General features: G+C 40.3%; 1 protein-coding gene and 1 long non-coding RNA gene across 2 annotated transcripts in view; one reads left to right on the top strand and one right to left on the bottom strand.

The window, feature by feature from the left end:
* Positions 1-2,256: 2,256 nt before the first annotated feature.
* The window catches only part of EPB41L4B (erythrocyte membrane protein band 4.1 like 4B), a 184,578-nt gene continuing 174,133 nt past the window's right edge, over positions 2,257-12,701 (bottom strand). Inside the window, exons 24-25 of the mRNA XM_065830950.2 lie at positions 8,659-8,822; positions 2,257-7,030 (exon numbers count right to left, since the gene is read on the bottom strand). Of these exons, the coding sequence (XP_065687022.1) occupies positions 6,961-7,030; positions 8,659-8,822 (234 nt within the window). The 3' untranslated portion in view covers positions 2,257-6,960. The remainder of the gene's footprint in view (positions 7,031-8,658; positions 8,823-12,701) is intronic.
* Positions 5,136-12,604, top strand: LOC139827189 (uncharacterized). The gene is made up of 3 exons (XR_011737495.1): positions 5,136-5,204; positions 5,766-5,935; positions 9,021-12,604. It is a non-coding gene; the product is annotated as an uncharacterized lncRNA (long non-coding RNA).

Below are 12,701 nucleotides of genomic sequence, written 5' to 3'. Positions count from 1 at the left end.
CACAGAAATTGCATTGTTGTTGTTGTTGTCATTGTTTTCAAAAGCAGCAAGGCAAATAATTAAAAACAGAAAAAAAGATGGTTGAGTTCTTCACAACTAAATATCTTCAAAGAATTTGTGCTATGATTTCCTTGGATTTCCGAAAGAGTTTGCTAATGAAAGGCAGAGGGAGAGCGACGCAGGAAGGTAAGTGGCTCTCCGCTTGCAGAGCTGAATAATCAGTGCATGAAACACTAAAGATCTGTGTGGCTTTTACACCTCACTGCAGTGCCAGATATTCTTATGGCAGAGCTACCACTGGCATTGTATACTACACACACTGTATAAATATTAATTAAAAAAATATATATAATTAGTATCAATTGCATATTACCTATGTAATGATGCAATTTTACATATGTAGTTTTAAAATAAACTGAAAAGACAAACGTTGTTTTAGGTAGTGCTTTGCCATCAGGCCACTCTGCAGGTCACGATGTAGGTTGTTTGCTGCTCTCTTCTTCCCTTTTGTTTCCTTCCCTTCTCCCTTGACCATCACAGACCTTAAAGCCTGGTGACAGAAGATACCACCTATCCCATATGTGCTACTGGCAGCACATAAGACAGAAGCTGCAATGGTCAGGGTTGTCAAACACATCTGATACCACAGCTAAGCTGATCTCATGCCCAGTTTCTCATAAAAAGGGCAAACCCACTTTCCTCATCTGACACCAGGAGCTGGGGATGCTCCCATGAACCTGTCCTGGGGTGGCTGGGGGAGAGAAATGGTTGTTCTTTTATTTCCCTCATTCCCGGGCATCTCCTCCAGCAGGTCTGGTGACAGGCAGCCCTGACACTGGGTTTACTGCAGGGTTGCCCTTCAGGGCAAATTGCACTTGAGTGTGGGGATGGATCCCAGTGCCAGCCAGGCCCGAAGTCTTCACCAAGGTTGGCTAGAGCATGGCCATCACCTTCCACAAGGGCTGGGGTTTGTTCCACCAGCCTGTGTCTGCATCCATGCAGGCACCTTCCTGCCCCATTGCTGCAGCAGGATTCGTGCAACACAGCCAGGCTGGTGACTACAGCCTCATCTTCCCCCCTGCCTCGAGGTAATAGTGCCTGCATTCAAACTCTGCTTTCTGCTCTAGAGAGCATGGCCACTGAGAAACAGAATGTATACCAACAACCTCGTGCCCAGTCCCATAGATCAGCCATCTGATAATAAACCAAAAAATTGTTCAGATTTACATCTCCAAAGGCCTCACACTTCTCAGTTGCTGCCAAGTTACATGAGTCTTTGCTGACCTTCTAGCACACAGCTTCTCATTCCCCTAAGCCCCAGAACACTATTTCTTTAGCAAAGACATGTATTAAGGGGAATTAATTAACTAGGTTGGCTGGATGGATAATCAATTTTCTTGGTATAAATTGAGTACTGAGGGAAGAACGTTGATCTGTTGCTCCTCTGCTTTCCCTGCATAGATATTAAAAATAGATGAATACCCAGCTGGAGAAATTGGGATGGGATCATCTTCCTTCTGAATATAGAGTTTTGGCAACCTCAGAATATGGGGTGAATGTTACTGGGATTTCATTTCACAAGTGCACTGGGAAAGTTAATGTCAAAACATCCTGATTTAGAGATCTTCGAACAGCAGGTAATGGAAATGTTTCATTCTGAAGCAACTTTTCATTTAGACATTTAAAAATGGCAAAATCAAGGGCAATAATCTGAGTTAAATGTTTTAATTGTGTTAACACAATAACCGTTTACAATGAACAGGCATTGTTTGGTTTTGTTTTGGTTTGTCATTGTTTGTTTGATTGTTTGGCTGTTTTTTATTTTTTCTGCATGGAGCGGTTTAAGAACTTGGAGTCTCTCAGTTCTGTGTGAAAAGGAACATTTCTCCCCACCCCTCCACTCCCGTAGTGATTTTGCCACCTCTTGAGCCCCAGCTGAAAGAGCAGCAACATGCCATGTTTTGTGTTTCTCTACCTTAATCCTGCCAGTGTTTTTCCAGCTCTGGTATTCAGCAAAGCATGCCCCAGCTAGTGACCCAACAGATGACTGGCAACCTGTAACAGTGGTCTGTAACTTTAAGCTGGAGAAAACCCTCTGACCTTTTTGAAGAAATTATCTGTTTTTTCTTTAGGATTATTTTTCTTTTTTTATGAGGTGGATCCACTTTATTAGTGATCAAATGTGTCCTTTAATTGGCATACTGGCCCATGCTTCCTAGATGACTGATGTGACTACAAATTGCTCAGACTCTGTGATTTATTTTTCATCTCATTTATTGCAGGCATGAATACAGGAACAGGTAAACAGCTGAGCCGTAAAAGTTTCTCTCTCGGCATGTTTTCAGCAAAATGCCGTCTTACACTGTCTGATGATACACGCTGCTACTCAGATGAAACAAAATGGTGTGAGCAATCTTCCTTTAAAGCTGCTACCCACCGATCAAAGCTGCAGCTGCCAAAGAAGCCTTCTCCTCCACTTACTCTCTCCCTTCCCTCCTTCTCCATGTCATCTACAGGTTCTTTTACGGCACTTAACTTTACAAAACACAGTTGTGAGACTGACCTTACATGCAATAACAGATCAGCCTCAGTATATTTATTGCAAACTCCTTGAACATCAGAACATCAAAAAAAAAAAAAAAGAAAGAAAGAAAAAAAGAGAAAGAAACAATATCCCATTGCATAATTACGAGTAGGTTTTTGTAGCCAATGAACCAAAAATGTATTTGGGAGGGCGGGGAAAAGATATTTGTAAACAGTTCAAACAAAACATGATGCTGCCTCCAATGAAACATTTCACTGCATTGCCAGCTGTTTCAAATGGGCACGTAGGCATCCTGTTGCAACAGAGTTGTGAAGCCATGAACTGAAACTTTGGAGGAGTTAATTTTCAAACATTGCACTTTCAGGGTCTAAGTATGTTTGAAACATGAAAAAACTGCACACACCGTGGGATCTGATAGATATGTGGGATCTCAAACAACATTTCTAAAGAAAAACCGGTTAGTCCTTTTAAAACAGTGAAAACAGCTGAACCACACAAAAACAAAGCAGAATTGGTTGGCTTCCATAAGAGACTGCAATATGAGAAAATACTTAACTCCTTGCATAGCTATTTAAATGGCCAATAAGTTTTGCTGGAATCACCCAAACATAACAACATTGCATTCTGCCACTTAGAGACTTCACGCTGGAAAGCTGGGATCTCCTGACCAGGTCAGAGCATCGCTTAGGGCACTGCTAAAAGCTGAGGTTTCACCAACCAGCTACTCCCAGACTGGGCACAACTCCAACGATGCTTCTGTGCTTATTCCACCATAAGTTACTCCAGCTCTCTGTACTCCCCTTAAGGGATAAAAGCTTTTCCTACAACAGGGTGTTTCTGGTAGCGTATTTACACCTAACGTGCAAGGCTTTTGCTGGCAGAGCTGCGTCAATCACAAATCATACCTCAAAGCACCCCCAGATGGTGTAGCCATGTCGGCAAGGGTTTGCAAGGTAGACCTGACCAGAGCGATGGACAGCAGGATTCATCTCACTTAAATTTAAGGAATATAAAGGTAGACATTTAAGTCAGAGGCACCTCCAGAAGGCAGTTCCTTTGATCTCTCATCAAGTGAGAGTTGAGCATATTAACATTAGTTGAGATGAACTCTCTCCCAGGAGAGCCGAAGAGATCAACTCCTTTCAGCCACCCTTTTCTGTCACCAGCTCTGGAGACCATGCTTCAGAAGGCTGCTGTTCAAATGCGTTATCTTTACATGTGTCAATGTACATGATAATGATAGCCTGTGCTGGGCTTCATGCTGCCACAACTACATATGCAAGCTCATTAAAGCTAGCTCAGATACTTCTGCGCTATTATATAGACATACCCTCGGGCAGAGTATCCTGTAACACCTGTAAAGTTGAAGTCTAGAGGCAAATCTAGACTGTCGGCCCCTCAGCATATGTTCCTATTGACATTGTCTTGGTTACAGCAGTTTTGGGTGACAGGTGTCTTAACACTGTAATTCCCAACCAGAGGTGAGGCAGGAGTGTTTATTCAGAGGATGTGAAAACTGAGACACTTAAGCGTGGCTGAAGGAGGTACATGGTAAGAAAGAACAAGGTGATGACACTCCGCAGTTGAAAGTTTAGCTTGATATCAGTAAAACAGTTTCAATAAAGCTCCATTAGACTGCAGAATAGGGAACAGTGGCAGCCAGTGGAGAAGACACTAAAACAAGACAAGGCAACATACTTGGAGTTGTTCTGTGGAAAACGTCCCACAGGAACTAAGCAGCCACGTAATCCTTTCCCTCTTCTCCTGGTGGGATCCAAGGAGGGAGGAGTCCCTGCTCTTTCTTCAGATATGCCAGAGCACCCCTCAGCTGTAGAGAGCTGACCACTGTGAAGTAACCTTTGTTCACATTTGTCGTTTTCCAGTTCTGAATATTTCAGCTGAAAAATTTTTATACAACAGGAGCAAAACTTTGCATTTAAAATAATGAACTAATAGCTTGTTTATGAGCCAGAACATCTGATGGGCTGGTCTGAGTCAGGCATTCAGTTTTGTTAAAGGCTTTTGCTTATGTGACCAGACTGCCCTAATGAGGGGAATTGGATCTGTTTGTCTCCAAACCTGAAAGTATATTGCAGGGTTTTCAAAGTCCACTCTGTGGCAATCAGTATGACGGAGGTGTATGTTCAAATCTGTTTTTTCTGGTTTTCCTTGGCAATAACTTGGTGAAACTGCCGCCAGTCCACACACAACTGAGGGTTGCTTAACAGCAGGCAGACCAGATTCAACTAGTCAGTGCTGCACTGTTCCCAGCCTAACTTAGCTTTCATCTACCAAAATAGCATCTCTAATTACAATTTTCTTTTATTTGGTCTTCACAATGCTCACTTCTGTTTGAGTGCAGATGAAATGTGCTGCCACTGGTCCCTTCCCCAGAACCTTCCAGGAAGTGGTGAGGAAAGAGTAACAGGACACGAAAGATGCAGCCTTTTGTGTCTGTTGCATTTTCCCCTTCTTTCTGATTTCCTCACAGGGATTTAACGTTCCTAATCCATTTTTAATAACCTTGGATTGCTGGAGTAGCCCGTTAAATCATAAGGAACAGAAGTGTCCTGGCACTATAACTAGGAGGTGGACAGTGTACAAGTCATATCTGATTACCCAGCAAAGTCACCTGAGGACTCTGAAATCTGCAATCCAGGTGTGTTTCTGTGATTCCTTGTGCCCATTGCTCATGTTGAGCTACTTCATTATGTTTTGTATTGTGAGTTTCTAACAAATGTGCTATTCATTTTGCCCCATTTCATGACAACCAGAAAGGTTTGCATTTGGTGGATTCAACTGGGGACCCTAATGCTAATTTGTCCCAGTAAATATAAAACAGAGAAGTCATTTCCATATTACAATCCACAGTCCTACAATGCTCTCAAAACTTCCCATTTCATGAAAAGAGCACAAGATAACTCTGGAGGAAATCCAGCCTCACAGCAATCACTTCCTAGCCTCCACACAAACTGCTTAAGCTGAGATAAAGCCATCGTAATCAGTATCAAATTAAGGGCAATATTTTATCTTAATACAAACAAGAGAACATAGTGTACAGAGTAACAGCAAAATATACATCTTCAGCCATACAAAATGCACAAAAGCTTTCCTGTTGGAAGAGTACCTTGTAGCTGACAGTCAGTTGTTGGTCGCTTTCTAGATGACCCTGCACTACTGAACAGGGGGAAAAGGAGAACTTTCTTCTTTTTTTTCCTAGGAAATAGTTGGTAGCGTTACCTGTATACCATAAACACCCTCCCTGGGGCTGCGGTTCTGCTAGTGCTGGACCACCCACTCCACCTGATGCCTGAGATAGTTCCACTGAACGTAGAAGCTGCTCCTGTGCTGGAGGTGAATGGGACGTATGGTCAGCTGGACCCTCCACAGGTTTGCCAGTACACACGTGCTGATTAGTAGAGTGAAAAAATCAGTATAGACACAGCTATGCCATAAACTATCCTTGTTATTATTCTTTAAAGTGATCAATCAATTCACATCAGTCAGGACGGTGGTTTATCTACCCAGGAAGGAAAAGATTCTCCCTGTGTGAGCTACGTCCACATCGCAACCTTCAATGCTGGGGCAGAAGCTGTCCAAGCGTGGGCAAGCCCTACTGCCTAGGCAACCTGGAGAAAGTAAAACTTCTCACTGAGATAAAAAAGTCAGTATCAAGCTAGAAAGTCAGTAGCAAATTACTTTAAACAACTGATTTTTTTCATTAATGGAAATACAGTAAGATTTAGCTGAAGGTTTAGGTCAAGATGACAAACTATAGGGAGTGTTGGGTGCATATACCTGTATAATGGGGTGTCTTTCCCCCTTGCAGCTATTTATATCTCTGAGTAAAGGTTAAGGTTAGGAATTTAATAAGACAGCCGTTTATTTTTCTGTGGAGACTAACAGTCCTGGGGTTAGAATGTAATAATCATTCTTCTGTTTTAAAAATTGTTCTTTAACAAATAGCAGTAGCTCATTGCAATTTTCAGTTGTACAAAATGACATATTTTCTATGTTACTATCAAAATATTCTGCATAACATTAATTTCTGTGCACTTATTAACATATGTACAGAACAGTGTTTCCCAATAGAAATCAGTATGCTCCTTGCTGATCCTTTTTGCCCTAGATTTACCAAATCCAAACCTGAAATTAATTGTGTTAATAGTATAAAATCTCAGGAGAGATAAAGGGTTGAAGGTTTATTTCCCAGCAGCAAATGAATAAAGGAACCCCTTCAAGTTAAAGTCTAGCCGAGACTTAATTTTAACCAACCGTGGTGAATCCAGGCGAGCCAGGAATATCACACATTTTCCCGATGCATTATGTTGAGTACACAGAAGCAGAGGAATGTAAACAGACAGAAGGCACATGAGAGGCCCCAATCCATTCTCCATCTGACGGAAGTGCGGATTTCATAATTCTGTCATCAAGAGTCTTTTCATCATTTTCTCTCTCTCAAGTTCACGCCTCAGAGTCTCAGCACTGTGTAATTAATGCACAAACAGCCAATTATGGGAACAACAATAAGTCTCAGATTTCAATTTAAAATAATTAACATTTCCAAAATACCAAAGGAGAGGGAAAAAGGTCAGATTCAATTCAGTGAAAAGGCTGATAACTGATGGCTGATTCAAAAACAAGTACTGCTTGATATTTCTGAAGAGTAAACAGAAGCAAGAAAAAAATACCTAAAAAGACCCACATGGCAAAACAGTTACTGACTTAATCGCACCCCCATTAAAGGCTATTGATTCCAAAGGAATCATAGAATTGGATGGGAAGCTGGATTAGGACTCTAGTAGATGCCATTGCAAAAGACTGGTATTAAAGCCTTTTGCTCCTCAGCATGAGGGCCATTTCTATACTCTTAATTTACTACAGTGCTACTTCACGAGCACACATGAGGGTGTGGGAAGCAGAGCCTGAAGTCCTTGCTCTCACACACTGAATCACTCCAGAATCCATGCAGCACTGGGAATGTCTTGGCTTAGTGATCCCATTTCTTAATGAATAGTGTAGGGGGTGGGAAAAAAATCAGAACTATTTACTGTGTTGTTCTGAGAGTTAGGTATCTGATGCTTATAAGGCAGATTGAAGATTTAAACTGCAGCACAGAAACTTTGCAGCCCAATCATGGACAAGGAGTGGTGGTATCACCCCCTTGTGCTCGAGACATCCTATAGAAGCTGAGTTCAGCACTACAGCTTCAGAATTACATTTTCACTGGAATGATAAATTTTCAGATGAGTTAGCAATGTTGAACAAGTGTGCAGGTGCAATTAAACCAACATCTGCAAAAAATAATTAACAAATGAAATTGGGAATTCACTGTGAATCCCAAAGTAAAAAAGGCTAATTTATTATGATGCCAAATAAAAACTTTTCTCTTCAGCATAAGCCTAGGACTTTTTATGCTCAAGAAGTATTGAGTATATTCACTCCTACATTTGTATTCAGTATATTATCAGCTTGGGAAATTCAGCTTTGATTAAATTTTAGGAAAAGAAGCCAGCATGCAAAACTAGTAGGATGGAAGAATAGAAAATTGAAAGCAGGCTGCCTGTGGAAAGATGGGGGGGATTTGTTGTTTCTTTGAGAAACTACAAGAAAGACCACTGTAGCTTGACACTACTCAAAAAAAAAAAAAAAAAAAAAGAGGAAAAAGAAAGAAAAATACTGCCTGTTTTTCATTTAGAAGAGCAGACATTTCTCAACCTCAGCTTTCCCCCATGGATATTTAATTTCAAAAAAACAAATTACAACAGCAATTATTAAAAGAAAACCTTTGTGGTTCAGACAAAATGAGTTGCCTGAGGACAATCTTCACAACCCTTTCTCTCCAGGCCCTTGGCCATAGAAATTGCAGGCTGCTGGCTGCAGCAGTTAATTAAGCTAGTTTGTTTTGTTTTGGTTTGTTTTTCTCAAAGCAGATATGAGTTATAGATATTTCTTTACATAACCCCTCTATTCAGAAGCAGTTGTCAAGCACCAACAGGAGATCTTTTGGTATCAGAGGAAACAGCACTTTATGGTAATTACGACAGAAAAAGAAATCAAGCTGATTAATGCAGAGCGCATCATAGTATTTCTGTGAAAGAACTACACAGTACCTGTCTGCCAAAGAAATCGGTTTATGCGACGTGTATATTGTCTGAACCGTTGGAGTTGGTATAGTTTCTGCCAAAGATCTCAGAACAGGCGATGGAGTTAGCGGCGTTATCTTAGGAGATGACTGCACTCCACAGCACTGTAATTTGCTGTCTGTAAATTCTGCCTACAAAAAAAATGTATACAGACACAGAAAGGAAAAAATAAAGCATAGATTAGCTTCTACCGCTCTTGCTAACTTTCACCACCCAATTCATTGCCAAACAACAACTAATAATGAGCACAAATGGGAGGCTGTAGCTATAGCTGCTCAGTGCAACCTCTGTAGATACTGACCAGCCACTTCTTCTGATGGCTTTTTCAGGGCTATGCCTGAGGAACAAGCCTGATGGCCACATGCACTACGTGACACGAAACTCCATGTACAGGACTGGCAGTGTTTGGACAAAAGAAATGATCAGGTTGGAGAATAACACATTATTATTGCATTTTCCCTTAAGAAAATGCAGAACGCTGACCATGTGACATTTCTGGAGTATTCTTCAGGATTCCTATACAGTTTGCTGGTGGGTCCTCTGACTACTCTATGTTTTGTCACAGCCAGCATCTGGGCTTGTAGCAGTTCGGGTTTTGAAGACTCCATCCCTTTCCCATATTTGTGAACTGGAACGTGCCTCAAGAGAAATATTCCACACTATCCAGCAACAGGCAATATTGGAAGCACCGATTTAAAACAAAACAGCAAGCAACCATCTCCTGTCTTTCAAGTGAGGTACATTAGCGCTGCAGTCTTACAGCAAAGACTGTGCTGGCCTATACAACTAGAGGGAGAGGATCCCTAAAAATAACACAACCCTGTCTTGTTTTTTGGCATAGACTATTTCTCATGCCAAATCACAGTGACTAGTGCCTGTGGTGCAGGTATGACCCTGCCCTGGGAAGAGCATAGGGCAACTGCAGTTTGTCAGTGCATCAGGACCATTGGGATGCACTCCTGCTAGCATTTCTTTCTTGACTTTTTCTTCTGAATTTGGTTCAGACTTTGGAGCAGGGAATAAGAAAAGTCACCATTGTAAGGGAGCATATAATATTTATTGGAATAGCAACTTTTTTTCCCTAAATTATTTTTCAAATTCTGCAAACCACATAGGATTAATGTTAAGCACAAACTAATCAGTGGGACAATTATTTGAGCCCAAGAAAGAATGGCTGTATTAAGTTTGCTTGCTTATTGTAAGTTTTTAATATCTCCGTTCATATTTCAGCTAAAAGCTTCTCATATTCCCCAAAACAACAAAGGGAATTCCAATAATTCCACAAAATCAGTAAAATGGAAAATGTAAAACCAGCTAAAGAAACTCTCCCTCCAACCTCGGCCAATTATGTGTGTAAATACAGACTAATACAACCTCCTCAAACTTTCCTGTCATTCAGCTTTTAAAACTCAACCTTAGCCTACAGGGATCTAGAACTTGGTGTTGTTCCTCATGCAGGCTCCCCATCTTCTGAGGACTGCCAGACCTTACTTCATGGCATGAGAAGGAGGCACCTCTCTGTGAAGATGATGTAAATTCTCCCAGCCTTACTGAAATCAGCGGAGTAATGGCAAATTACACTTGCAGAAGATCTGTCCTGAGTCCTAAAGTGTGCTCACTCTGGATGATGGCATTATGGTATCTACCCAAAGATCTTCTTTTATATATCTGCTTGAACAGTATGTTTGAGCCAAATATTTAACTGGTCTAAACAGATGTAGTTTAATTAAGTCTATGTGATTCATACCAGCCTGAGAATATGGTCACGAAGCCTGTCATTTATCTATGGAAATCTCTAAAATTCAGAGGGGTTCCTGGCATGAACTTTGATTTTAAACATTCCAGGCAAGAATGTTTTGAAAATTTTCCTCTGACAATATCAACATAATTGCATATACACCACCAAATTGGGAGCCCTACACAAAAGGTAAAATCTTCCAAAAGTCACTATTCATAACTTTTTCTCCCTCAATAACATTTCAAGGAAAAAAAAAAAAAAAAAGAAAAGAAAAGAAAAAAATGAAGGGGAAGCAAGGAAAAGGAAAAAAAAAAAAGTAACAACTGATCTCATCTGGGACTGTGTGTGACCTGAAAACATTCCAAGTTAGATCTGCCTTCAAGTCCTAGGACTGAGCTGGGCCTCTCCCTTACAGCTCCAGCCTGTGGTGCAGCTCCTCTCCAGCCCTCACAGGGCTCGTGCACCAGGATGCACTGAAATGCTGCTGGGGAGAAGCGCGTCTCTTTGGGCTGGCACAGTGGACCATGAAACACAAGACCAAAGTGCAATTAACCTTTCTAATTGTTTTCCCATCCTTATGCAGTCCTCTAGGTAGTTGCTGGTTTACAACAGATGTTCGTACATGATTCACTTAAAAGAATGTATGACGGATCACACACTATTAGATTTTTATTGTAATAATGTTTTAAATATTTGTGACCTGGATTCTGCCCTCCACCCTGCCCAGGGAAATGGGACTCTACAGGAAGAGGAAGAAATTTCAGAAAGATCAGTTTGATCTTTACTTTGCTGCTTCTCTCCTGACAGAGCATAATAACAATCTCAACATTTGAATTTGTCATGAAACAAACATTTTCTGCAAGATGGAAATTTCTGTGGGAAAGTATACCAGGGTAGCTTCTCTTTATATTTTAAAGTTCTATCACTCCAATGATGAAAAAATATTTTCTATAGCCTTCTTAAATTTTGCTTTCATCACAACCGTCATAGGCAGAAAAATAATTTCCTGACAATTGTTACTAATTAGTGGGAAAGATATTCTGGGCATATCTTTTTGCTCATATAAAGTAGTACTATGAAGACGGATACTCTGTAAGTGTAACTTTTACACATTTGTACTATCCAGACTTGGCTGACTTAGTGAAAAGGTGTTGTGACATGTTCCTGTGTATTTTCAGTTACCTTTAATTAGAGCTCAACAGTGGCACTGACACAGCATGGGGAGCCTAACTAGCTCTAGCTTTAAAATACCTATTTGGAGAGAAACAACATGTAGATAAAATCTCATGATCAGGTTTATTGTGAAAGTGTCTTTCTTTAAATCATGAAGTGCAGACAGTTACTACCCATGGCTCAACAATGACTGAAGTTACTTGTCTCTGATTATATGCCAGTTATAATTTGCTGCTACCAGTAAAAATTAAGGTTAAATTCTGAAATGCTTGATTTTGTGAATTTAATTTAAAAAATATAAGTCAGTTACTGTGGTTTATAATTATAATCAGAGAGTGTCTCTTATAGATCAGAATCACTTTTCACACTGGAAAGGACAGAACAGGTTATAGTCCGTCCCACATAACATATTCAGTTATAACAAATCCTCCAAAAATCTTTTAAAATGCTCTGAATTGCCTGAGTATATATTTTTGTCACACTTATTATATAATGCCTCTATCCTTAGAGTAGAACTTCGATTAGACTTATTTTTTAAATTGTCAAATAATTGTTTCCTGTTTGTATGTAGTCTACCTTACCAAAAACCCTAAATTCCAACTTCTGTGAAAGTTTAACAAGAATTAAGTTCAATACTTGATTCAAATTACTAAGTAAACATGAGAGTTCATACAAGGATACCATTGTAGTCATCAGCACGCTAATTATAATTCTTCCTTAAAATTCAGACATAAATTCAATGAAAATCAGTCCCTTTCTTGTGATGGCACAGCAGGCACTTTCAGGCAGGATGCCATGCAATTTCTAGACAGAGGACTAAGTCTTCCCACTCCCTTATTGCTCCTTAGGAAGATGCTCTGGAGCTTCCGAAGTGTCCTCTACAGTCCTGAACTGAACAACATTTTGGAATTCACTGCATTAGCTGTGAGCCTTTACCTTTAACTCTTAGTCCTCTGTCTAGTAAGCAGCAATGTCTATATGCAGGCAAGTTAGTTTTTTGAATAATGGGAATATTTGACCAATTTGCATTCTAATTTCTACTTTGAATCTATCTTTCTTTAATTTTTATTTTCAATGACTGCTTAACGCATCAGTTTCT

The sequence above is a fragment of the Patagioenas fasciata genome, chromosome 2 (assembly GCF_037038585.1).
Source record: "Patagioenas fasciata isolate bPatFas1 chromosome 2, bPatFas1.hap1, whole genome shotgun sequence".
Lineage (NCBI taxonomy): Eukaryota > Metazoa > Chordata > Aves > Columbiformes > Columbidae > Patagioenas > Patagioenas fasciata.
The sequence above is the reverse complement of the archived record's forward strand: the minus strand, read 5'-3'. Positions and strand labels throughout refer to the sequence as shown.